Source organism: Trachurus trachurus, assembly GCF_905171665.1.
Source record: "Trachurus trachurus genome assembly, chromosome: 3".
Taxonomy (NCBI): domain Eukaryota; kingdom Metazoa; phylum Chordata; class Actinopteri; order Carangiformes; family Carangidae; genus Trachurus; species Trachurus trachurus.
In genome coordinates, this window is record NC_139893.1 from 17,975,081 (window position 1) to 18,002,584 (window position 27,504).

Consider the following 27,504-nt stretch of genomic DNA (forward strand, 5'->3'; position numbering starts at 1 on the left):
CAATCATATGTCAAACAAACACATAACAAAACAAAAAAAGCTGCTCACATTCAGAAGATGTGAGGCTTCTGCTGATCGGCCTTGACAGAGCTCTCCACTCTTGTGCTGTCAAGCCCACAGGTTGCTGTGAAGATTTGGCTTCATTTCCTGAATCTCTTGTGTGCTTTTATTGACAAGGTAGAGAAGGGCTAGAAAACAAGAAGAATTTTATTAGAGGACTGAAAGAGTTGGAGAAATAGGATAATGTATGGGGCGGTGATGCCTTTCCTCAGGGCTGTCAGGACTTTATATGCTCCCCGTCACGGTGCTGTGCACTGCCTGATGACTTCATGGCCCTGAAATAGCGGTTTTCATCAGCAGAGACCTCCCATGTCCACTAAACGATTAGACAGACAGTCATTTCGTTATGATTGCTGGGCGTCGCTCTGTAATCAATTTCAATGTTTTGGCCTAAGCGATGTGATGTGGGGAGTCAGGGGTGGTAGCGGGTGGGTGGGTGTGGGCTTGTGACGTGAGAGGGCTGCTTTCAATGAGATGTCCATCTCTCTTCATGTTATTTTCCCCTCTCTGTCTCTCTCACTCCAGGATAATTTCCCTGCAGGAAACCCAGAAAGACTCCAAGATCTGAAGTCTACTGTTGATCTGCTGACCAGCATCACCTTCTTCAGGATGAAGGTAGCTTGTGTGTATGAGTGTAATAGAAAGAGAGAGGGAGAGTTGCTTGTTTGGGCTGGAAACAATTTGAAGGGCAGCAGTAGAATACGACACTCAATTTCAGAACGATTGAAAGAAACACAAACATTGCAAAAAATGATGAGAGAGCACAACAGTAGGTAACCTTTGTGTCGCTAAAATACATGCCAGTCATAAACTTTTACCACAGCATCGAGGTGCCCTTGACTAAGTGACGGAAACCTTTAATACAAGGTCCAGACTGTAAAATGTATAAACATTCATTTATAAACATAAACCCAGATTGATTTTAGCCACGTTTGCTATATGTGAAATCAATCAAGACCCATAATTCTTGAGAACTCATTTGTCCCAACACAACTTACCATTTAAATCTAAATGATTTATTGTTGCACAATTTTTCAACCGCAATCCCTATGCATTGGGGTTGTGTTTGTGTAATGTGTGTTGACCTGCATATTACAGTAAGCCTCCATGTTCAAAATGCTTCCAGCTCTGTCTTGTTTCCTCTCCACAAACAGTATGCCGACATGTCTCCCACTCCATTCAGTTCTTTTGGCGGGAGTGGGGGTGTAGCACTGGAGCACTGAGGCATAGCTAAGATGGCAGCTGTGAGCAAAGGAATGAAAACTGTCACTTTAGGTTACTAAAGCTTTCACTCTGTGCCATGCCCATGCTGGGCTTTACTGTGTACATGCACCACTGCTCACACACAGGAGCTACAGTGAATGTGTAGTATAGAATATACTGAACATGCACCTCAATGCCAGTCTGGCCTCATGTCATTTATCTTATACATAATGGATGCGAGTAGGTAGCCCTTTTTACATCATCAAGTTATATCTTTTTTTATTAATACTTTAAACATGTAATATAATATCATTAGATTATCACTCCACTCCTGGAGGGTTATATACATAGAAATGCATTTAAGATAAAGTAGTTGCAATCGATTTGTTTTTCTGAGACAGATCAGCCCAGGAGAACACCTAACCCTGAAAGCATACATTTTAATCAAGCATGTATATTTGTATCTGTGTAGGTACAAGAGCTGCAGAGTCCACCCAGAGCCAGCATGGTGGTGAAGGATTGTGTGAAGGCTTGCCTGGACTCCACATACAAATACATCTTTGACAACTGTCATGAGCTCTACAATCAACTCCTCGATCAGGTGAACAGCTTCCAAATTTGTTTGACTATTACTGCTTATCAGCTTTTTCCGTTCACAAGAGTAAACATCCATCCTCCACAGTGGCAGGTCACATGTCCTGCGCAGAGCAAACAGCTGCCAAAATCTTGAGATCTCTATTCCTTCAGCATTTGTAGGGTTTTTTCCATGAGCCTGTGTCGGTTTAATATCAGCCACACCATGATTTCATGCATATCCACATATACAGCCATTAATTACAGGTGTTAGCTGTGCTGGGCTGTGCTGCTGGCGTCCTGTAAGGCAGCCTTACTGATGACAACCAGCCTGGAGTCTCAGTCTCCTACTGGTGTGTGCAGCAGTGTGACCAGAGAGCAGGTTTTATTGTTTAACTCTGTGTTCAGTTCTTGGTTGCTGTCTTTTACCTGAATCTCTAGTTTGGAGTTTAGCATCATCATCATCAGTTTCACATATTAGCTTTATTTTGCTGATTGCTTTCAGTTGTAAAGAATATGTATCAAATTACTGCTGATGCAAACCAAACAATTTCTACATGGGCACTCCAATGGGAGTGTTTTTTATTTTATCTTATCACTGAGTTAGAAGGACAACTCAGCCAGATATGACGGTGATGAGGAATATATATTTAAATATTGCAGGGGAGGAACAGCAGAAGCGGAAACAGCCACAGTGAGCTGAAAAGGGCTGCAGGTGACAAGCATCTGCTGTGGTTTGCGGGAAGCACACTTGCAACACCTTACCTTGCTGTGTGGCGCAGTGGAAAAACACTCATTGTATGCCAATGCACCTTGACTGGTTGTGACACAACTGAGCACAACCATCCCCCCTCAATAGAAAAACCCTGTTAATGATTCCTCAGTTGGATTTAATGTTATCTTGCACAACAAAACCATGAAATTAAAACATTCACAACCAGAGCTAAGGAATGCTGCTGGTCATAGGAGCCATAGGAGTTACTGTTTCGGTTTGTGCATTAATTTAGGGTGCACATTGTTAGAGTTGAATCACGATAAGGGCAGCTGCCTGCATGGTTCTGCATGGTGAAAACTTCCATCCCTCAAAACGACCAATCAGATAGCCTCACTTTTTTTTCCATAGAAGAACAGGGAGAGAGGCTCTGCTGTGAGGGTTGTTTTACTTTCACATCAGGATTCACATCAGGTTTTTAAAATGTGCGTTGCAAAAAAAAGAAGAAAAGAAACAACATCCTGCAAGAAGCCATTTTAGAAATAAGTATGTTTGTCTTAGTTTTAGTGATGTTTATCTGCCACCTGTTCAGCTTTACTTTTGTTTTGTTTCTGTCATTATGGCCATTGTCTTTATGGCTTCCCTGAGCTTGAAAGTCATAACCCAGCAGACTGCTGCCCCATTGAGAGCAATGCTCAGTTGCTCACAAATATAAACAACAAATATAATGGTCAAGACCGTTTTAACCAAGATCATTTTTATTTTTATGGATTACACACAATGTAATGGAAATAATGTTAAAAAAGCAGAAAGATCAGTGTTTTCATTGTTCATCATAAACTTCTTGTATCAAGAAAAATACACTTTCTGCAATTGTGAGTCTTGATTTGATGAGTAAACACAGTGTGAGCTGAAGCCTTAATGAGCACAACTCACAGCATACCTGCTGTGTGGATTCATACTGTCACATTTAATCTACAAACCAGCAACTCAAAATGCAGTAATGAGCTGGGCAGATCAGCAGCATAAACTAGATAACTGATGCTAAATTGAGTCTTAATTAACTTACTCCTTGCACCATTGCAAACTTTAAGCTGTTTTGGGTTGCTGCTGCAGCTTGCTGACATACCTCATAAGAGACTAGAAGAACACCTTAAAATATGCCTTTAATTACAGGTATTCCCAAAAAAGTAATTTATATTGAATAAGCTTATTACTCCAGGGTCACCTCTAATCAGTTTGTCAATTTGTCTTTTCTCAAATCTTTCTGCAAGTTGCTAGAAGGTAATATCTCCTGTCTCACCTGATTTGTTCATATACTTTCACCTTCAGCCTGCCATAAATCTGACATCACACTTTCCCTTTCAACTTTACTGTGTTTTTGCATTGATGTGTGACAATGCCAGGAAAATATAAATTCAATCCAGCAGGGCTGGAAATCAATAGCCCATATATCATGACTGACGTTTACTAGACAGTAAAACTTGTACACCATCTCTATTGTAAACTTTGCATGAAGGACTTCAACCTTCGAGGAAAAGAAGAGTCCACCATAAAGAGACGTATATAAAAGCCACCAAGCATCAAGCAGCTCTGATGTAAATTACCATCTCTGTTGTTTAGGGAATTTTTGGCTCTTAACTGTCTGGATGGATATTGCGTGAGCACAGAAAATTAGCTGGAAAAAAAACATAAACTTGTATTACGAGGGTGTCATGAGCAGCTGAAGGCATGTTTTCATGTGCTCGCTCAATTGAGAACTCAACGTCTCAGTTATCATTAATGTTGTTTTTCATGTTATTATTACACTTATGAAACAGCATCACCCAGTCCTGGATTATACTCCTCTGCTTTGAACTCATGAAGATATTCACATGCTTGTGTCTGAGTAAATAATCAGGTGACATGCAGCTCTGCCTGATTATTTTATGGTTTACTTCCCAAAGAGAATGGCCTCCACACCACAGAAGATAATGTCTTTTTAGGTCGTAATAAGGTCCAATCCGCTCAAAAGTTGAATAATAAGCTTCCTTTGTTTAAACAGCCTTAGGGGTTGTAAGCAATTACCAAACCGGAGAGATAGACACTTTCCCTAATTACATCTTCGTCCACCACAGTTTCACAGTAGACAGCCTCTCCATCAGTGTTTCCTCCCAGGCAGAAGAAAAAGACATCAGCTTCACCCCAAAGCAAACCTCGCTGTGGCTATAAATTATTACGTTCACACACATTGGTAGCCTTTGACTCAGAGGAAAGAACACATTTCAGACCCCAATTCTCCAGTTGCTAACAGTGACTGAGTGCGGCGACAGAACAACTGACACGGTGGTCAGGCAGGCGGAGAAATATACCAGCCACGACGAGGCATCTTGCATAACATAACAACAAAGCTCTCTATTCTGCCTAGGCATAAAGTGACTGTGGGGGTGGGTTAAGGCAGAGAGAATCTAGCTTAACAGTTTCTGAAATCCCAACAGGAGAGGAAGGATGTTGAAAAGCCAATAGAAGGAGAAATGGAAAGAGGTCAATGGAATCTAGGGAAAAATAAAACAACAAAAAAAAAGAAAAAGGGGCAAACTTTTGACTCATCCAATGTGAAGGAATGTGGAGCAGCAGTACAGTAAACGCATCAGAAAAGCCCGCTAACATGCACATGAATCTATGAAAGCTATGTAAATATATGTGCATTATGCAAAGATTTATTCTTAAGTAGAAGCAATCTGGTTTGGTTGGTGATCTATGACACGCGCACAGGCAGGGATCCACTGAGCTCGAAGTCAATGCCACTTGTTCCTGAGCAAGCAGTTCAAATTGATTGATAAGGAGCTCTCTCACTAACATCATCTCATATTTGCCCACATTACCCAAGTGGTTGATTAAACTGTGTTTGAAGAACATGTTTATTTGCAGAATATGTGTCTTTTAGTGCATTTTCCCATACATAAAGGACAATATTTACACATACAACCGATTTTTACTGTGTCTTGAAGAGCAGTGCCACAGCTCCAGTTCTGCCCTAGCCTCTTTCTCGAGGGAATTTGATCACATCCTCTGAGAGCTTCCTTCAATCAGAGACTCTGTAATTTGTGTCACAATGTGAGAATTGATGAGGAGCCGGTCGTATGCTAATGTTGATTCCCCCCACACAGAGACCGAAACTGCCGAACAATAAACATAAACCACTAACTATCCTCCAGAGGAGAGATACGCTGCTATGAATATTTCTGCTTTTGCCGCCCCATCACTTTGTGTACTGGTAGTAGCGGAAGCACTGTACAGTATTCACCCCCAAGAACGGCTAAGAGCAGAGCCCATGGGTGTGTTGTGACTGTAAAAAAACAGCAGGCCACTTAATCACCTTTAACAATGTGTTTGCATCTACTTGAGGTGAATACCGATAAGGAAAGTTAGTCTACACTGTGTTTTACTGGGGATGCATACTGCATCTAATCCAGGAGGGATGACACAACCTTCATTGTCCTTCATACATGCATATAGTTATGCACGTGTGCACACACACACACACACACGCACAGGCAGGTTTTGCATAGCTGACTCACCTCCTGCAGAGACATTTTTGTTTCATTATTCATGTCTCCAATTTAACAGAAATTTACCTCACTGCAGATCTCCCCCCTGATGGCCCACGCCTTTCGCACCAGGCTTTTCTCTTTGAAGTACTGTATGTGTCACTAATTCTAATTTCATAAACTATGAGTTAGGGGCCAAAATGGATTGTAGGACTATTTCCTACATCTTTGATCTAAACTCATAAATTGCTCATTTTCTTTTCACTAGTAATCACTTGTTAATCTTTCAGTATTCTGAATTGTATGATTTATGGTCCAGGCAGATCTGTCTTTGAGGTCGATTGTCTTAATTTATGATCACACGGAGCAGTGCTGCTTCACTTCTCCAGCAGTTACTGTAGATTATCCTTTCCGTTAGAGACATTTGCACATGCATCCAGTGCCCTGTACAGTCATTGACTCCAGGTTCTGTTTCTCATGAAGTCCAGACTGTCTTCCTGTTGCCTCTGTACTGAAAACCCTTGCTTGCTTTTTCCATGTCTTGCTATATGGCAAATATTAACAGCAAATGCAAATCAGAAAGTTGTGAGCCTTTGATGAATTAACAGTAATCCCTTTCATGACTATGGCACATAAGATGATAGACTTAACTTTTGCAGCCCCTTTGCAGATGATTAAAGCCGTGAACCCTGGGTTCACATGATCAGCTGTCACAGAATCAGCCGTAAGCCCTATCAGTGGTTCTTGTTCCCATGAGATTAAATTCTGTAGCTCCTTCAGCTGCAGCATTTTCAAGACATGCAACAGCATTATACAGTATGATGTGCATTACCAGATATTTAAACCAAGAATCAACATCATTGGACTGTAGTTGATTATTGTAGGAATTGATTAGATTCTGAAGACTGTATTGAGGATAAATGGAACCGTGTTGCATTTTCATTTCCCCAGCTCTCCCTAAACGTCTCTTCTGTGTGCTGTGCCAAAGTCAATATGCAGAGGGTTGATAAATAATTCAGCCTGAATTATTCAAGAACTGATTTGAACATGTTTCATTTTTAACGCAATTTTCTATTCATCAGAAATACGTTTTTCTCCAGTCCGAATTACATACACTAATGAGAAATGGTGTTACACCCTTTCTTTGGGGAAGGTGGGTCCCCACAGTCCACAGTCCACAAGATTATATTTGTTACTGTCAGTATCCATACATTAGCATGTAATCATGCCTGTGTATGATACATATATTTTAGTATGGTTTAGTCTGCTCCACCATACTCCCTCAGTTTCGTGTGTGTGTGTGTGTGTGTGTGTGTGTGTGTGTGTGTGTGTGTGTGTGTGTGTGTGTGTGTGTGTGTGTGTGTGTGTGTGTGTGTGTGTGTGTGTGTGTGTGTGTGTGTATGACAGAGTGAAAGACTGTGACAGTTACTTGCTGACTGGTGGATCAGTGTGGTCGCACTCAGTGTGGGGGGAACAGATGGTCGAGTCAGTGTGGTTTTAGATTCAGCACCTTTCACCTCGGGATAGCAACACTCTGACACACACCCACATCTAAATGACTGAAGAGTTGTAACATTTTTAATACTTTGAATTTATTTATTAACACAATGTAAGACTGATTTTGCAACGCCCTGAACTACAGGTCCCTAAATTCGGTATCGGTAATATTTTTTGCAACATCTCAGTGAAGTGGGGTTTTTTTTTTTCTAAGTTTGGCAGAAAAATTCACTTGGACTGACGTAAAAACATGGTTTTGGCCATAAATGGAATTCTAATGCTAATTACGACAACCTATAATACAAGTGTCTAAGGTAGTTTTAAAAGCATTTGACAAAAGCATAGAAACATCACAGCCAGTGCACTGTAACTGATAATAAATGAGTGTCAAATATGACTCACTGAAACTGTGGAGGGATGGTCTCTGATGAGTTGAGCAGCCTTCTGGCTTCAAACTCAACACCCCTCATCTTCATGCAGATGTCCACCTCCCACACCTGAAACGTGGAGAAAAATATGTTGACAATGTTTGGCAACTGCACGGGATAAATTGAGCGTAATGTAACAATCGACTGCCTGAAGTCAGGACTGTGTTCTTACCAGTTTTGGAGGAGGCCTTGCTTCATCCTCCCTGAGCATTCAGACAGAAAGGGAACACAAGTTTTATCTTCACTGTTCCCAAACCCTCATTACTGTACAAACAGATTACTGTGACATGAGCAGAGTTGTGTGTGTGTGTGTAGGGACTACAGTGGGTCTTACTTTGAACTTGTAGGAGCTGCAGGGGGTTTTCGACTTCAATAGTATCTACATTTTAATCACACTTAAAACATCGGCCACTTAACAGGTGAGTCTAGTTTACATAAAAGTATCGGTACCCACCGAAAAAAAAAAATCCTGACTTTTTAAATTCTTGGACATTTAATCCTCCAACAATGCAATCTCACCTCCCATGTGTAATGTCAACCAAATAGTGGCATCTGCTTGTCAGAGAATTCCTACATGGACACACCATGATTCACAGCCTCATGGTTTTTAATTTCCAAGCCTAGAAATGACAGACAAGAAAATCAGGTTAATTTTCGGTTATTTCCCCAGATTTTACAAAGCTTGAAAAAGCTTTCAACAGACTATGCAGTACCCTGAATGAGTAGTTTATAGAAAATACAAGACATGTAGAGCAGTTGAAGTTGTTGAAGGCCTTGAATTTCTGTGGCGTCTGCAATGCTATTGTGACGTTCAGATGACACATGTAGAAGAGGTATAGCAGGAAACTAGTTAACAGGTAAACACAATTATTTTGATGCAATGACTTGCCAGGCTATTCTACTTGAAGGATTATTGCTTGAAAGTCCAGGAGCAGTAAATTTAAAAAGGCGTAAATTAATCCAAGAAAGTGAATCAGTTTTTATCAAGCCTTTTTCAAGGAGAGACCCATGGGTCCTTTTCATTTTGTTCACTTGGATTAACCAAGTGCCCAAAATGTACTTCAATCTCTTATAACAGAATCTGACCACAAATTACTACTTCTATCCATTAATGGTGGGAGTGGGCATATGATAAAATCTCTTGGAATCGTATTTACACTGTGCATCAACAGATTCCACCTTCAAAAAGCAGTAAAAAAAAAAAAAAAAAAACACGGACCACTTTTTTGTTTTATTTATTTATGTATTATTTCTTACTTTTCTGCACAGGGTTTAGCTTAGAGACAAATATTCCAGGACCAGACTGTGATCTCACTTTATATTTGCCACCAACCCTCACTTTGAATCAAGGATGACCAGTTGACCAGATGACCAGATTTGAATGTCAAAGGCCAAGGGTCAAGGACTGTGATCTCATAAATGTGAGCACATGGAATAACAGAAATAGATTAAAATGATGAGGTAGTGACAAATTATATCCAAAAGGTCAAAGGTCAAATTTACTGTGACATCATAATTTTCGGGAAAAGCAATTTTCTGGCCATTAACTCAGACCAGAAGGGGAGATTGTGGCCGTATTTCCTGCAGCCTGACTGGTTGGTGAGGGACACAAATCCTCACTGTTAACTAGGAGTAGCAGGAAATGTTGTGTCTGAATTAGCAATACATCAGCAGAGCAGTGAACAACGTGGCTGGTATTGATGAAATGTAAACAGTAACACTGAATTACATTCATTCACCATTTCCTTCAAATTCTTGATGTATGTGAAGATCATTTGAATCCTAAGGGGGGATGGAGGACTCAAACAGTGATTTCAGATAATGATAAATGTAAAGACACAGAATAAGTATCGCTGAAGACTGCAGCTACTAATTATCATCACAAAGGGTTTTATTTATTCATGAAAAAAGTGTGACATTTGTCTTCGTTTTGCTTTCCTTTTCTTATTCCAGTTGTATTAAATTCCTTCTCCACAGAGCCGGAAGCAGGACCTTCCCCGTGAGGAGCAGGGTCCATCAATAAAGAACCTGGACTTCTGGCCAAAGCTCATCACTCTCATGGTGTCCGTAATAGATGAAGACCGGACAGCTTACACCCCAGTCATAAACCAGTATGTACTTCTTTTTTACACCATGCATGCTCTTTGCCAAGAAAGTACAACAAGAAACACATCATAATGTTTTAATATAACTATAATTTGCCAGTGGATCTACTTGTTAAATTGTTAAACGCTGAGCTGAGTGAGTGATATAGAAGAGTTTTCACTCTAAAATGTATTGTATAGGACATGTACGTGAGTGTGTTGTTGTGAAAGTAATAGCTTGCAGGTTGAATAGCCATATGCAGATTAACTTTAAATTACTTTTTCAATAGCTGTTATTTTTATTGTGTTTAATTGTTTATTTGGCTAAATTAAGGTCAATTTTGGCTTCATTATTCAGCACAGAGGATTATATAGATGAGGAAGAGAAATCCGTCCTAAATAATCACCTCATATTAATTTTTGAGGATGTAAGGGAAAAGATAAGGGTCCTTCCATTTGCTTCAGTATAATGTGAAAATGTTTTCTGTAATTTTTGAGACAAGAATGGGAGCAGTGTTGCACAAGAAAGCTGTGAGGCAGCCAGAGAAGCCAGCGATGAAAAATACTTTGTTTGCATGGTGAGCCAGAGTACAGATGCATCAAAGGGGAACACAGTGTTGCTGAATTACATAACAGCGTAGAGATTTGTGGGTCGAAAAACAAAGGGGGACAGAGGGCTGTTTGGTTGGTGGTGCTGAGAGAGCTGCAAGATGTTTGTGTTTGTGCCCTTTAGATGATTTGGTTAATAAAATCAAATAAATTGTGAAACCTGAAGAAAATGGAGTGGAGCTTGCCTTAGAAGAAATACGATGTCTCACTCATACATATCCTCTCACACTTTAGCCTCCCCCTTTCTTCTCCTCTTCTCTCCTCTCCTCCCTCTTGCTGATTTATGATGCTTATTAAGACTCTGTTTATGCCCTGAGCTTTCTCTCCTACACTGTCTAATGATAGATGTGCAATATTCATGTGCATTTCCTCCACATTCCTCTGGTCAACTTCCAGAGTGACAGCAACTCTCATGTTGTTTCACCATAAATCCAAGAATGGACCTGTTGCTTTTAAATAAGAGGAGCTGGTGCCAGTGGGAAAAAGAAAATATTAGTCTGTTGCTCTGTGCTCAGAATAGTTACATGGGTAATCTAGCCTGAATGTTTTCAAGACAATAAACTGATCCACAAAATGTATTTTTAATTAGAAGTATCAGCTGTTTTTAATTAAGATAAGAAGCTTCTTCAAAGACCACTTCCAGAAATACTGCACAGCATCAGTAATATCACCAAATAGGGTTAGGGTTAGGCATGTACAGTGGCACAAGATGTTACATTCATTTTTTGCTATAAAGGGTTTTCATTGTCTGCCTTGCCTACAGTACAGCATGTGGGTGCGTTGCAGGGCTGAGGGATAACCAGAGAATAACAGGAGAGGGAGATTCTCAGAGCAATACAGATGAAAGAAGATGCAATTGTTTCTGAGATTCTGTTTTTCTTCTCCAGTAGTGACTGGAAGCACAAATCCACCTCCTCGTCTCAGTGTTTGTTTCTTTGCTTCACAAAAGGATACACCAGCATTTGGAGACAAAAGAGTGTGTGTGTTTGTGTGTCTGTGTGTGTACGCGCACGCACACTTGGGCTTTGTCTGTTGCAGGAGTGTCCCAGCTGAGCAGATGATTCTAACTTCAATAGAAATTGGTGGACAAATTAATCTGTTGTTGAAAAAACAGGGCGGTCTCCCGCGAAAGTAAAACATTTCCAGATAAATTGAACTTTCTCCCTGTCATCTATAAATGTCCTCCCATCACTGTCTGAAGATACGGATAATTAAACAATCGACATCTCACATTCAGGCTTTGACTGAAAATCTATAGGTATTCAAAAAAGTAGATTACTTGCCAAATAGGTTGCCACCCTCTGTCTCCTTCCTCCACTTTGTCATTTCCCTCCCTGTACGTTTTTCCCTCATCTTCAATCCCACGGGTATGTGTGTCCCATTCCGCCCTTACTCAACCAGGTTAGGAAATAATGGGGGATTATTAGATTAGGAGATCCACCAACCATGTCTTTTTGCACATCTGTTAAGTCATTTGTTAGAGATTCGGGCTGGGCTGAGCCATCAGGCCACCCAGTCGAGCATGTCATTATACGGAAATGAGTTTGATTGGAATCCGTCTCAATTCCTCCAGGTTTCCACAGGAGCTGAACGTGGGCAGGATCAGCGCTGAGATGACGTGGAATCTCTTCGCCCTGGATATGAAGTATGCAATGGAAGGTCAGTAATGCTGCTGATAAGACAATTGCTTCTTGAAGGTGTGTGAGTGCGTGTGCGAGTAAGGGAGTGAATAAGATCTTAACATAAATTATATAAACCGATTGATGGAACAAAATAACAGATAACACTTTTGGATAAGGTTCATCATGGTTTGATGTGATGCTCTCTCCTTCCTCTATAACTGCACAGGGATGCATTTAAAGTGTTACTGTGTTATACCTTTGCATATCTGAGTGATGTTTATTGGCTGGTATCACAGTGTTGTTTATCAGCTGTGTCTGGCTGTGGTCAGCTCTACTGCCTATCTAGATTACACTTCCCTGATTTCACTGTATTGATCACTATAGAGAAACTGGAATGTCTTGTAATCAAGATTAACATTGGATCAGTGGCACATTGTTGATGTGCAAGTGCATGTTTCGGTATTTTGTAACCTGTGTTGTGCAAGTGTTTTCACAATTAAGGCACAGTTGTGTATCTGACAATTAGTGAGAAGCTTTTTGATGTATGATTTTTAAGCGGCCTTATCCCCACAACCTAGCATGATTACAGACATACAACAGGCCTTGATGAGGTTACATGTATAACTCGTTTGACGGATGAATTGCCTGCAATGTGCAACATTAAGTCATAAAAAGGGAGGTTTTGCATCATATAAGTGAACTGAACTGATTAACAATCCATATGGACCAAAATAGTCCATCACCCTCCTTCACTATCACTATATACAGAGGAGTGTAAACCAGTCATTCCATCGCAGTTATGTAGCGCTTAATTTAAGCAGAAAAGACGCAAGAAAGTAATTCACATTAAGCATTTGTGTAATCTGCAATAGGTTAGAACAGATTTTGTCCACAACAGATAGCCTTTTTTTTTTCAAAGAGCTGAGATTTGCAGTGATCGAGCAATAAATCTCTGATCTGCTCAGCTGGCAGGAAGACAGATGTTCCAAGATATAACGTGGGTTTTGACTTCAGTCTCCACCCCCTTTTTCTCCAGCTCACCTCCCAAACGGCTGCAAAAGCCTCCAGGAGGTTATTGATTGAAGGAGCTGGGGTTTTTTCAGGTTGGAGGCTTCTGGATCAAACCCCACAGGATATCAGGATATATGGAGAGGGGTGTGGGTGTGGGTGGAATGCAAAAGGGAATTAATGTGAGTGAGGTTGTGAATGAACGTTAAAATGCCTGTGAGTGTGTTTGCACTTAGGGACTCAGTGGGATATCACCCAGGGTTGTGGCTTCATGTGAATGCTTGTTCTGAAGTTTGCCTTGACTATGTCGCTATAAAGCAGTGAGGATTCTTGAGCTGCAATACTTAGAGATCATGCAATATGATGTTAATGCTCAGCAGCAGCACACACTGTAATGTTCAAGTTTAGCAAATTCTCAGACTTTAGCCAGACTTTGTAATATCACATGTTCAGAAATTTGTGATGCCTTTACTGGCACCACACGCCTAGCTTTTATCTTGATGCAGCAGAGTTTTTCACACAGACCTTGCTTTATCCAAGTCAAAGCACATCTCTGGTGAATTAGCCAAGAGAGATAGGAAGTGGTAAGAGACACTGGGCAATCTGACTGAGGTCACAGACTGGAAATGCTCCTTAGACTGTGGCTAAGACAAAAAGCAGAGATGCACCAAAAGAGTCAGCTGCATTTACAGCTACAGAAGCTATCTCAGGACAGTTTTCATATACAGTCCAGACCATACCATATAATTTATGATTTATACCTCATCTTTGCAGCATATACCTGCTGCTTTCTCCTTACAAAATCATTTCAAGTTGCTATGGCAACTGCATACTGCAGTGTCTTGATATACTCTCACATTCATGCAAGAAGCATGTTGATTCTATACATGCAATATAAGAGGGTGTAAAATGTAATCAGCTTTAGCTAGAAAAGTATATAGTATTGAGTATTAAGCACGTAAATCTGACCATGCATCAGATTTTAATGAGACAGGTGTAGATTTATTGGCACGTACATCATGTACACACATGACTGTGCCTTCCTGGACTGAGGTAATGAGCAGCTATAAAGCAGCATGTGTGGATAATGTGAGCTGAGATTTATATGAAATCACTAGTCATAATATATTTTTCTCACTTCTCCATATTTATATAATTTTTAAGATTCACCCTGGTTTTGTAAAATTATCAGTGAAACCTTGGTGGAATATTTACTGAAAATGTATTAAGTGTCAGGAAACATCAGTCTTCCTCACACTAGTGTTATTGTCGAAGTTATTTTTTCTCAGACCTCCCCTGCTTTCTGTCATAAATAGGATGTTAGCACCCTGTTGCCTTCCTGTGCCCTAAAGAGAAAAGTCTCCATCAACCTTGTTTCATAAAGTATTTTCCACCGCTGTGTTTGCACTGGAAGAACATTAACCTATTTATCATGTGTTTTGTGTTGTAACGCAATCCAGCAGATTGTTCACATAATCAAAGTGCATTAATATATTGTGATTTCACAATATATCAATGCACTTTACACACAAGTGTAAAACAAAAAAGAGGTGAATACCAATGTCCCTTATGAGAAGACAATTTAGAAAACAGTTAAAACAGTTAGAAAATTGTGTTTATTTTACTCAATCTGAGGTTCAGCCGCAGCTTTTTAATATGAATGTTATATGACTATGAACAAAGAATCATCAATCCAAAAGAATTCATCTATGAAACTGTCCTCAGCAGCAAGTAGTCATTTTTCACATGTCTTCAAAATAGCATGACTTTAGTCTCATCACATTTTATCGCAGGAGGATCATTGCATTTATTCACACTTATGGCAGAATGGTGTGTCATCAGCATAAAGCTATGCACTACAGTCAGTTCGAGGCTAAATTAATTAGAATTATGTCATTTTTCTTTTAGATAATTAACAAAAAAGGTGTAGCTCTTGGGGGATACCTAATCAATTTTAGGAGTAAAGATCAAAAATCTACCTGTGGTCATATTTATTGAATAAACTACTGATGGACATCGCAGATAAATGATAACCTAAAGGAAACTACACTGCGCCTGACAGGTTTATTATTTTCGAGTGATTACACGGCTTTAATGCTGTTTTACAAAACAACGCAGTTTCGTGATAGCAGAAAAACTATTTATATCATTTGTCTTTTTTTCACTGTGTGAAGGATAATATACAGAGTCACGTCAATCGATAAACAGATAGAGACAGAGAGACTTTTTGTGACCATATCTGAGTCGGGGCATCTGGGCATGTGACCACCTAGGGTGTTCCTGACTGCTGTCACAGCAGGTTTGGGCAGTGTGAGTGTTTGTGTGTATGTGTGTCTGATTTGCCTGAGGGTGTCCGTGTGACAAAAGGAGACAAGAATCATGGATGCACTCGGTCACATATCCGCTCTTTCTGGCTCCTTGAGCTTGAACCCTCTTCCCCTGCTTTTCCTCCTCTTTCCTCCTCTTGTCAGTACATCACTGCCCGCCCACAGCGACACGTGCCAGGAGGAGGACATGACTGTCATCTTCCTCAAAGGAGCACTTTGTATGAATTATTGCTCATTTCTTGTTGGTCCTGCTGGCTGTTGGAGTTCTAGGTTTGGTTTGGTGGAGACAAGCTCGTAGTTAAATGAAGAAGAGTCTGATAGCTCATAAACGAACAGTGCAGACTGTAAACCACATAATATGTTTTACTACAGAGATTGTACTGTAAAATGCATTTAAAAAAACAGATGGCGCAAGTTTGGACTTGGCAAACTTTACATGAGGCAGCAGAGACAACTCCATGTGTGATCCCGTATATTGCTCACATTTAACATCTTCTATACGGGAATTTAGTGCATTTTTGTGGCATTAATATCTGCCTATTCATAATGTATTGGCCATAGTACACTACGTTATGTAACCAGTGTATTTACGTGCCATTTAGTTGATAAACTGACTCTTTGTTAGTCACTCTATAAATCTATCTAAATCAAAATTATCAAAGGAAAATATAACAAATTGCATAACAGATACACAATACACATTTTCAATCAGTAAGACATTTGGCTTCATGCATCATTGGACTCTCCTTACAGAGAACACAAAGAGCAATTAATGAATGCTCAATGAAGAATTGATAACATTGACAGGCAGAGTAATACGTGCAATGTAAGCTAACCATAACCTGACAAATGAGGAAAGTTCCTATCAGGTGTGTGTGTGTGTGTGTGTGTGTATAAAATGTGTCTCCAGACAAAAGGGGACATGAGTGGCTATCTGTTAAACACAGCATTGAAACCATAGGGGATTTAATTACTCTAGTAACAGCTCACTGCTTTCGACAGATCACTCACAAAACATTCCTCCGGTTGCACATTCACGTCTAAAAACTGGTAGTGGAAGAGCCACAATTTATTGTACTTGACTACACGTTGGGGGAAGGTGAGACAGTTCTGATTTGACTCAATGTGTTGCATCCATTTTGTAGGAGAAGTAATACTTTGGAAGTTTTTTACCCTCTAATTTCCCACTGTGATACTTCCTGTACCCACCATCACACTGACAAGCACCTTTGGCAAATGCCTATGTGCATGTGCGTGTGCCTGTTGAGATGATCAATTAAAACGCAACAAACTCACAAATGGGTAGTATACATACTATATGCATGCAAGGTCACATTTGTAATGTATGCACTCTGCACACATACATTCATGTATGTGCTTTTACACAGTCAAAGGCGATAATGATGTGGTAGAGGGTTGGAATACTGAGCCAGTCGAGGTCGTTGCTTCTCTTTCTCATCCAGACAAACGGAAGTAACTCACAGTGACCTGTTTACATAAGAAGGCACAGCGAACTGGCAGGGCAGCTGACAGAGACACCCTGAAGGAGGCGGGCCAGAATGTCCTGCTTTGTTGGTCTGTGTTTTTCTGTCTGTGCATTTGGGCGAGCGCTCACTTGTGCAAGTAAAAAAGAGAGAATGAATGAGGAATAAAAGAGGAATCTATCTGTGTGTGTGTGTGTGTGTGTGTGTGCGTGCGCGCGCACATTACTTAATGAAGTCTTTGATGCATCCTCTGCTTCCTGCTCCGAGGCCCTTGGTGCTGGTGCAGAAATGGATGCTACTAATTTTAGTATCTTAGTGTGGATCTCTGAATGTGTGAGAGAGCAAGTAAGTGCGATAGAGAGGGTGGATGGAGGAACAAAAACAGAATGGATAAAATTAGAGACAGGGAAAGGAGAGGAAAGATGTGAAGGTGAATGGCTGCAGCTAAACTCATTCACATATTCTCAAATGCCTATGGTAAATACTCCAAACGATGCTCTGTTGTCACCCCTAGGTTTTGGAGTGGTAGGTAGAGTGGTTTTAAAGCTCAGAGTGGAGAAGTTCCTGCTGTTGCCTCTTTGCTTGTACCTGGCTCTGATGAACTCCCGGGTAAACCAAAACTGTGTAAAGCAGAAGGGGCGCATGTGGAGCTCAGACTGTGGTGTATGCCAGCTTGTGGCAAACATACGTTCACCCACCTGACACTCAAAGAAGCCAGCCCTAAGTAGTAATACTGTAATAGACGAGTTAAGTTGGGCATTTTAACATGGGAGTCTATCTCTTTTTTTTCTTTTTCTTTTTTACCTGCTGAGGTTGTCACCTTATTTCACACTTTTATCATCATTTTTGTGATGATATCGTAAAATTCTTGATTTTTCAGAAATCAATCTAAAGCTATCACACAGAAAATTTAGATTCAATTAAAACATTGACAGATTGCAAACAAGCTCCTTGACAAAGGTTGCATGCCAATACAGTAATTTGTCTATTCTCTGGTAACAAAGGGAGTTATCGATAGGGAAAAAAAAATAGTGCTACATCCAGACTTCAGAATACTTCAGTGATGAAGTCCCACAGTACATGCTGTATATCCACAGTATGGTTGTTTAATGCCCATGGTCTCTGGAGCATGTCATTAAAGATCCAATGCTCCAGCAGCCTATTAACTCATCTTCAGCTCACTGGAATAGCTTCACTCAACAGAATATTTTAATTGAATTGCAATTAATGTACCTTCAGCAGTGGGAGCCGTGTTTCTACAGAAAGACATTGTTTACGGTGCTCAGGCATGGCTGTAGGATATGTGCTGCAGATTTTAATAAGCTAGCCTATAATTGTTTGTCTCTGATGCCTCTTTGCAGTTATCAGAATAACACTGCACTCTTAGTTGTCTGTCTGTCTGTACCTCAGCTGACAACTGATCTCTTTTTATATTGATAGGGTTTCTAAAGCACCGACATGATGTTCAAGACCTTGCAGGTGGTGCATTTCTGTTACACTTATGTAGATACAGTATTTCATAAATACTTGATACATCCTCTCCATCATCAGTACACGCAGAACTACCTGCAGGAGGTTTTTTTTTCTTCTCTTTTTTTTACAAACACAAGAGTCCTCTAAATGCCTGAAGAACAATTTGTTGTTTCAGTGAATTTGTTTTGATAAAGTTGATAAAAAAACAACAACTGCAGTTTACATTTGTAACAGAAAAGTCACACTACAATGTTGGTTTTCTATTCTAAACCAGGGTGGACTCTTAGATTAGTGAGTCATAAATTTGGCTTTGTCCGAATGCATTATGTGTTTGAGTCACATCAACAGGAGTTAGTGTCTCTGTGGGCTATGGTGTTATAGCAGAGCTGTGTCAGTAGGTCCTGTGATACAGCTTAAGAAGCCTTTTGACAAAACTGGGTCAGAAGCCAAGATGAATGAATTATGTCACACAGAAAACTATACTGGACTCGGCTACTATACTGTTCCCCCAGTCTTTTTTTTCTTCTTGAACAAACCTAACCATATGCTCCTATACATATACATATGTATGCTCAGCAAATGGTGATTGGAGGATGGTGAGCAACTGCAGTTTGTCATAATATCCATGGCATTTAAATCAATGAGGAAGAGAGTGCGTTTGTCAGTCCCTGTGGGCTGAGTCAGACAAGATGACATCCTCACCAGGGACCTTGAGCCTACTCCTCCCTCAGGACAGCCCACACTGTTTACCACCAGCAGGGCACAGAGGCACACACACACTCACACATGCACACACACACACACACACACACACACACACACACACACACACACACACACACACACACACACACACACACACACACACACACACACACACACACACACACACACACACATACACACACACACACACACACACACACACACACACACACACACACACACACACACACACACACACACACACACACACACCAGGATATGAAAGTACCAATGCACAGACTTAAGCACATGCACACATACACACTTGTATGCACACATACACACTTGTATACACAGATTTGAGGGACCAATTTTAGCAGCATAATTATTGCTAGATTATGTGTCTACAGACAATGAGAGCGCATTCAGGCACAATTGATACTTTTGTTTATATATGTGCATTTGAGCATGTACATGCTATTTGCAAAAGCATGGATTGAAGTGGAATATAAATAGAATGTGTGTGATGGTTTATCATTATCTTTTCAGCCCGTCACATTATCTGTTCAGCAGCTGTGCCAATCACAGTGGCCTGTAATAAAGTGTCTCACCAAATGAACCAGACCTACATTTGTGTATAAGACTAAGAAAGCAATGGCCAGACTGATGTGCACTGTAGTTGTGTGATTGCTTTATGACAGCTCGGTGCTGATCTCACACATCCCTCCTTCAATCTAGAGACTGCAGATTGTTTAGGTGTCAGTCAAATGAATTAAAGACAAGGGTGTCATACAGTTTGCAGGCAGTTGTGGATGACATATGCTGCTAATAATTAATGAATAATCTCTCTAGCGTTCTTGATACAATCATTTTTTTTTTTTTTTTTTAGCATTTTTTATGGTGAGGTTAAATAATTTGTTTGCATATTCCACAGCAGTAAATATAGTCCTGTTCACCAGCTGTCTGTTCTCATTTGACAGTCAAAATTCAAGTTTTTGGAATAATTCAAATACCTGACCTTGTGGCATCTCATTTGCAGGCAGCTACTGTATTGTTGTGCCTCTGCTCAAACCTTTGCATCATTCACAGGGTGCAGGGCGCAAACATGCCATACGAATAGATAACACGTGTTTCAAGGTCAGAAAAATAACACATTGTTGCTTTTTGTTTCCACAAGAATAGCACACATTCAAATGTGCACATGCGCATATACACATTATGTGGAATGCATTCTTTTTTTCTTTTCTTTTTTACGTGTCAGTCTGTGTAACACTGCAAAGAGGCCTCAAGAGGCTGCATTTGCATAAACAGCATGAATAACTAAGTGCCTAACCTTCCAGGATGACAGATTGTCCATTTGAAAAAATCTGACACCTAAGCTTACAAAATTATTAGTCCTATGTGAAATTCATCAATGAATGATTCACATGGAGGTACGCCAGCATGTAATTAAGTGTTTGAGCGGTCTTTAACAGTTTGTTAAACAGAAAAACACATGCATCTCTTTTTTCCGAATTCTGAGAAAGAAATTAAATAAAACCCTTTTCTGGATTATGAAGAAAAGAAAAACAAGTTTCACAGTGTCTGTATATTCTGTTGTGGGATCTTAAAACACTGCTCCCTGTGGCCTCATTTCGCTCAGACTTACTCCTCTATTCAGACAGTCACATTGGGCCCAGTGAGTGGAAAATTATATCTTTTTGCTTTTATTCAGAGTGTGCAAAGAAGCACATTCAGTCCCTCTGTTCCTTTTTTCTAGGGAGAGAGGATATCAGCTTTATGACTCCTAAACGGAGGAGTTACGAAAGATGGAAGCTTCTCAAGGACTTATCGCTCTGTTAACCTCTCGCAAGTGTTGTTATAGAATATTTGGATGAACCATTACATTCTTTAAATGATATAGACCTCAATGTGTTAATGTTAATGCAGTACTGCTGATCTACAGTAAGACAAAGTTGTCTACTCCTCCTGCCTTTCCTGGATATTTGTTTAAAAATATTCAATATGAATATCAGTTTAGTGCAATCTCTGAATTAGGGACAAGACTCTTCACTCATTCATTCATTGTTTTTCCTTATGTCATTATGTGATTTTATATATATATATATATATATATATATATATATATATATATATATATATATATATATATATATATATATATATGTATATATATAAAGAAAGACTTGGAATTAACACTTCTTCTGAACCTTTGAATTGAGACAAAAAAAACTTAAAAACATGCTTAGTGACATTGATAAGTATGTATATGATAAATGTGTGAGTGGATATAATGAAACACACACACACACACTCTGCAAACACACATACAGCAAGCTATCACCTGCTGATGTTAACTTTTTAGTCCCCCAGCTGCCCTCCATCTGCTTCCTTTAGGTGACTGTGTGACTGTGAGTGTGTGACAGTGAGTGTGTGGAGTCAGAGCTCAGGGCAGAAAGGTTGACAAACTGTGATTGTGTAGTGCATGTGTGTGTCCTGTCCACCCCTGTACGTATTAAAGCTGGCTGGCAGTGCCAGCTCTGTTATTAAAGTGGCACTGCCACAGTGGGCCCTCTGTTCAGATCACACAGCCTCTGCAGCAGAATAACTGCAGGACCTCTCCGCAGTAAAACAATCTCAACTCAATATTCACACTGTTTAAACCACCTGCTCCTTCTATGACACAGACTGACTAGGTGAATCCAGGTGAAACCTTAAATCCCTCTGCAATTTCAGCCATCAAAGCCACTTTGACCATGAAGGTTAGGTGTAGATGAAAGCAGTGATCCCAGCCGTTTCTAGTCTTCAGCTCCAACAGAAAATATCTGCAAGGTGCTGGGATCATTGTGTCATTGTAATGCACAGGACATTGTAAAATTTAAAACAATCTCCTGCTGTGGCTCCTGAGATTTGTGAAAAGTTGTCCGTTAAAATCTGTTTGTGCAAGTCAAACAAACCCCAGGCATTGTGTAAGAGGAGAAAATAACCTGGATAGGAACGATGCAGCACACAATATTTTATGGCTGTAGTTCTGTATTGGTTTTTACAATAAAGGTCCATCTAGACACCAATGTCTAGATCTGTCATACAGTCATGAGGCAGAGGCAGTCCACTCTGTTACCATGGCTCCTGTAATGAAAACGAAGACATGACACTGTGATCTGGGCTGATTAGTTTATCTGTTTAACCCTCAGTTTTAAAAGTGGGTTTGCAATGAGCTGCAGTAAACTGACTCGTCCAGTCTAACATTGAATTGTACATTTAAATATATTGGCATTCAGGTAAATATGTTAATTACACTATGGAAATGTTCTCCTCACAGCTTAAAGGAGTGTGTGCAGTGGCAGGCGTTGCACTATTCATCAGAGTAAGCACTCAGGATTAAGGAACAGCAGTTAGGGTGCAATGCATTGGAATTAAACATGTCTTTGATGTTGTGTGGATGTATGTATCTCATCTGCAAAAGACTGGGATATGAATATGTTTGTCTTTATTTCTGCTTCACTGGTGTATAAGATCTGCTGTCAAGTGTCCACAAAGAGCCACATACTAGTGGATTTAGCTGAGATGGATTCACACCTGGCAATAAGAAAATGCCTCGAATGTTTTTCAAGTGACCATTTATGATGAGATGCAGCCTCCTCTTCTCCCCACATTTTATCTGTGGAAAACTGCAACAGCAGCAAAATAAATAAAAAAAACAGATATCTGCACTCTGCCATGCAAAAAAGGATTACATGGCTATTTGCATACTGGATAAAATATACAATAAATATCTTAAAATGAGAAGGAAAAGCCTGGACAAAATAAGTGAAACAAAACCGTGAAGAGTAAGAGATAGAGGCAAATACACGCACACACACAGGGCTGAGGTGATCTGCTATGGTACCTTCACAACCATAGAGGATTATTTAACTTTTTTTGAAAGACTGAGTAGCATACTTTGTCACACATTATCTGAACTTCATATGTGAAAGTAGTGGGGTGGCACTTTAATGTCAGTCTGTCGATTTAACTGAATGACTTTCTGATCTTAACAAAGATTTCGATCCTGTATACTGTAAAAGAAAACAGCACAGAGGTGGATTGCATTGTCTTTGGTGTGAGAGGCAGATGCACTGCACACCGAGCCACCCACCGCCTTCCATCTCTGTACCCGATACGTACACAGCAGCTGTTATTCACATGGCCACAGGAGATTACTTGTACTGAAAATTCAAACAGGCTGTAAAACAAATGACAAATACTTTCATTTTTTTGATGAAGACACTCCCTAACTAAGCCGTCACTCTGCTCCTTTTTAGTGTTTTATGCAATATTAACTTGCTTATCTGTAATTTATTTCATGTCTCCTCTGTCTGCTTCTTCCTCTTAGTGTCAGTGCATTACAGTACATGCAGAAGCGTAACAAAGACAATTGAGTTTACACAGTGTTGCAGAATAGTTTCCCTCTCGTTTGTATTTCTCCCTTGTGTTTTTCTCGCTTTCATTTCTTATCCTTCACTCTGTTTTTGCTTCATTGGTTTCCTTTCTTTTCCCTCATCTCTTCTTCCTTCCCTCCCTCTACTGCACCATCACCATCCATTACTTCTCCAGGGGATCCCATGGAAATGTTTAATTGTTCTGAAATGTCTACAGTGAACTGGACTTAATGACTCAGCAGCCATGTCAGCTGATATGAAAGTCCAATCCATTTTAGCTTCAGTTTGTTTGCAGTCATTCAAGCAGGGGCTTTCATTCTTTCTTTTGAGGAGAGCAGGACACATAGACAAGCTTGGTTTTATTTTCTCATTCTTTGATATCTCTATGCTGTACATAATTGAGCCCATTAAGATGTCAGATTAAAAGCAACCACTGCTGCCCAGGTCCTTTTTATGCATATTAAAATATTTGTACATTTCTATTCAAATGTGTTTATGCTTGGGCCTAGTGAGCTTTTTTTTTTTTTTTTTTTTTTTCTTTCAAAGAAGCAACAGAAATATGGCACATGCAACATGTTTACTATTTTAAGGCATCAAAGTTTGACCCCTGCGGTTCTGCCTTCCAATGTACTATGCTGTGTATTCAGTTCATGAATATTACACATTTCTACTGTACATGCTAACATATATGCTTATCATATTTTTATCTGCTTTACAGAGCATGACAAGCACCGCCTATGCAAAAGTACAGAGTACATGAATCTTCACTTCAAAGTCAAATGGTTCCATAATGAGTATGTCCGTGAACTGCCGGCCTTCAAGGGTGTTCCTCCTGAATATTCACTGTAAGTGTCCACTCGTTTTCACACGTGTACAGGAAGACATGCATGAACACGCTTTGACGTTTACTTCACGGTATGTGCAAAAGTGCACAGATACACTATTAATTAAGGAGATATATTTAATTCAACTTGATGTGCTAAAACAGTACAAAGTAGAATTGACTACAAATGCATAATGAAACAAGAACACCCACGCTAACAGACAGGGCAACAGGAAACAAGAGAAAAAGGTTGACAAGTCAAAGCTTAAACTGTTCAGTTGCTTCAGGATGTCTGAACGAATTAGGACTGAGGACATACAGTACACATCGTTCATGGATCACATGGTCACTAATATTTCTCACATTCATATATACATACTGTGACTAAGGCAAAAAGACAAAAGCAAGGACTTAAAGACTGATCTCAGAAGAATGTTTTATAGCTTACATTTAAAATCAATCAAATCATCTGTGTTTTATCTGTAACAGAAAAAAGATCATAATGTGAAGGTAATCACTATATACTGTATCATTGCAATTTGGACCAGTTAGTGGTTGAGTCTGAGTAAAACTGTCATATTTTAAAACAAGTTGATCATGAACTGTTTTAGATGAGGAAACAAATGTATAGGCTAACCGCATGTTTTTGTTCTTCTGTTCACATGTCTTTTTTTCCTTATCTATGCATAATCATATGTACCACAGCAGGAGTAGCTGCAATAAAAACACATGTAACACAGAGAGAGAGGGAGGCAATGCCCTCTCCCATCATGCCAGTCTATCAGAGTAATGACTTGCCCTCCCTGTCTCAAACACTGTCACTCACGCACCATGTCTGGCAAGATTGATTCTTCCAGAGCCGCACACATCATACAAACACACATACTCATACACAAAGTCTTTCTCTTTTGTATGCCCGTCTCTCTTCTCTTTCTCTGTCGCCACACCCACCTTATTTATTGGATCTCCCTCCTGTAGCAGATGCCCTTAACGTGAATACAAAAAAGCTTTCGGGGGGACATCCATTGCTCTGAGGACAAGTTCAGGCACTGTATTAAGCAAATAAATGGCCAAGTGAAAGAGACAAAACAGCATTACTATTCCACTAACCGATGTACTTCCTTACCTGACGTATCCGCCCAGGCCTGTCCTGTCCTCTGCTGTCCTCTGCTGTCCTCTGGCTGAGCCTCACAGTCTCCAAACTGAAACCTGATATCAGTGTCTACTGTGCTGGAGCTTTGGCCCAAACCACATCTTCATTAAACACGCACACATTCCCTGATAGTTTATTTAGAAGTTAAAAAATCATGGTTTCTCATCATGTCTTTCCACGTAAACCCACACTCATCTGGCCCTCCAGACAGATGAAATGATCCAACTGTGATTGGACCTCTCAGTGACAGAAGGCTTTTCTTTTCCAGGTGGTTTGAGCCGTTTGTCATTCAGTGGCTTGATGAAAATGAGGACGTTGCCATGGATTTCCTGAATGGAGCACTGGAAAGGGACAAGAAAGATGGAGTGAGTACAGAATTAATTTATTCCTCAATGTGTAGATTTATATTTAACCAACAATTATCCAAGGTCTGCTAAGACTGAATTAACCTCTTATGGAAAAGGTTGCAGGGGGATAAAGGGAATTTTACAGACATCAAAAGGCAGGGATATGACTGAAATATCAATTCAATTGATAATGATTTTTATAAAAACAGGAAGCAAAACATGATTTTTTTTAGGGCAGCAAAAGACACAGAGGGATATTAGGCAATAATGAGAGGAAATGTGTTCACAAGGCATAGAAATTGTTGCAAAGTATTGACACACCTTCACACGCTTGTATGCATGTGTCAGTTTTATTAGCACACTGGAAGTACATTTTTTTTTACTTCTCTTTCAGTTTATTGTGTAGAGAAGCTTTTCTGGTTGCTGCCAACAAAAAGCTGTTTGAAACATTGCATAGCACTATGATTTTGATATATTTCTAATGTTAAACAGAGAAGTAGTAGAGAGGAATATACAGTATTAATAAATATTGTTAATAACAGTATTCATAAAGGGGCACTTTCTTGGGGAAATATCCACATAAATGTAATCTTCCGTTAGCACTGACTTCTTGTCCTTTTTTTCAATTCTCTTTCTTGCCACAGTTCCAGCAAACCTCGGAGCACGCCCTCTTTTCTTGTTCGGTGGTGGATGTGTTCACTCAACTAAACCAGAGTTTTGAGATTATCAAGAAACTGGAGTGTCCAAACCCACAGGCTCTGGCTCACTTCATGTGCCGCTTTGCAAAGGTCAGGCTCTTTGGAAAGGCCCCCCCAGTGAACCCTGAATGCTCTTGTTGGAAGTAATAACTCACAGTTAAAGAGTTTGCCATTGATCTGAGAAGACTCTTTGGTATATTTATTCATTTTGATATAATCTTGTTACCAGGCTGTCATTGCTTAAAGTTTTCAGTGAGTTCCAGAGATCCAATAATAGAATGGCAAACAAACTGTAATTATAATACTGTCTCTACCCCTCCTTTCAGACTATCAACAAAGTTCTTCTGCAGTATGCTGCAATCGTAACCAAGGACTTTCCTTCACATGCGAGTAAGGAGAATGTGGTAAGTACCCACAGTCTGCAAATATTAATACTAAAGATTCCATTAATGCAATGGTTTTTGATGCAAATACAAATGTGGTGAGTATAATTATGGTGTTTCCATGATGATCTTCTTGAGCATCAGTTGGCATGGAGACCATAAAGAAAATGTTTCAAAGAGCAGCACAGTCTGTTCTAAACTGAGCCCGGTGCGTCTTCTGTAATGCTCTTAACAGTCTTTATTAAGTGAAATGCAATTATTCATTTCACAGCCCAAAGCTGATGGAGCAAAGTCACTGGTATTTTCTGGGCTCTCTGTCCATTGTTCAATGTGATGGATGACCAAATGTGGAGCCTTGTGAGTG

General features: G+C 39.9%; 1 protein-coding gene across 1 annotated transcript in view; it reads left to right on the top strand.

Annotated features, from left to right (window-relative positions):
• The window catches only part of unc13c (unc-13 homolog C (C. elegans)), a gene marked incomplete at both ends in the record, with an annotated part of 91,809 nt that overhangs the window by 44,743 nt on the left and 19,562 nt on the right, over positions 1 to 27,504 (top strand). Inside the window, 8 exons of the mRNA XM_083994036.1 lie at positions 586 to 675; positions 1,736 to 1,864; positions 9,981 to 10,114; positions 12,270 to 12,355; positions 24,455 to 24,581; positions 25,981 to 26,077; positions 26,704 to 26,847; positions 27,084 to 27,161. Coding sequence (XP_083850162.1) covers positions 586 to 675; positions 1,736 to 1,864; positions 9,981 to 10,114; positions 12,270 to 12,355; positions 24,455 to 24,581; positions 25,981 to 26,077; positions 26,704 to 26,847; positions 27,084 to 27,161 — 885 coding nt within the window. The remainder of the gene's footprint in view (positions 1 to 585; positions 676 to 1,735; positions 1,865 to 9,980; positions 10,115 to 12,269; positions 12,356 to 24,454; positions 24,582 to 25,980; positions 26,078 to 26,703; positions 26,848 to 27,083; positions 27,162 to 27,504) is intronic.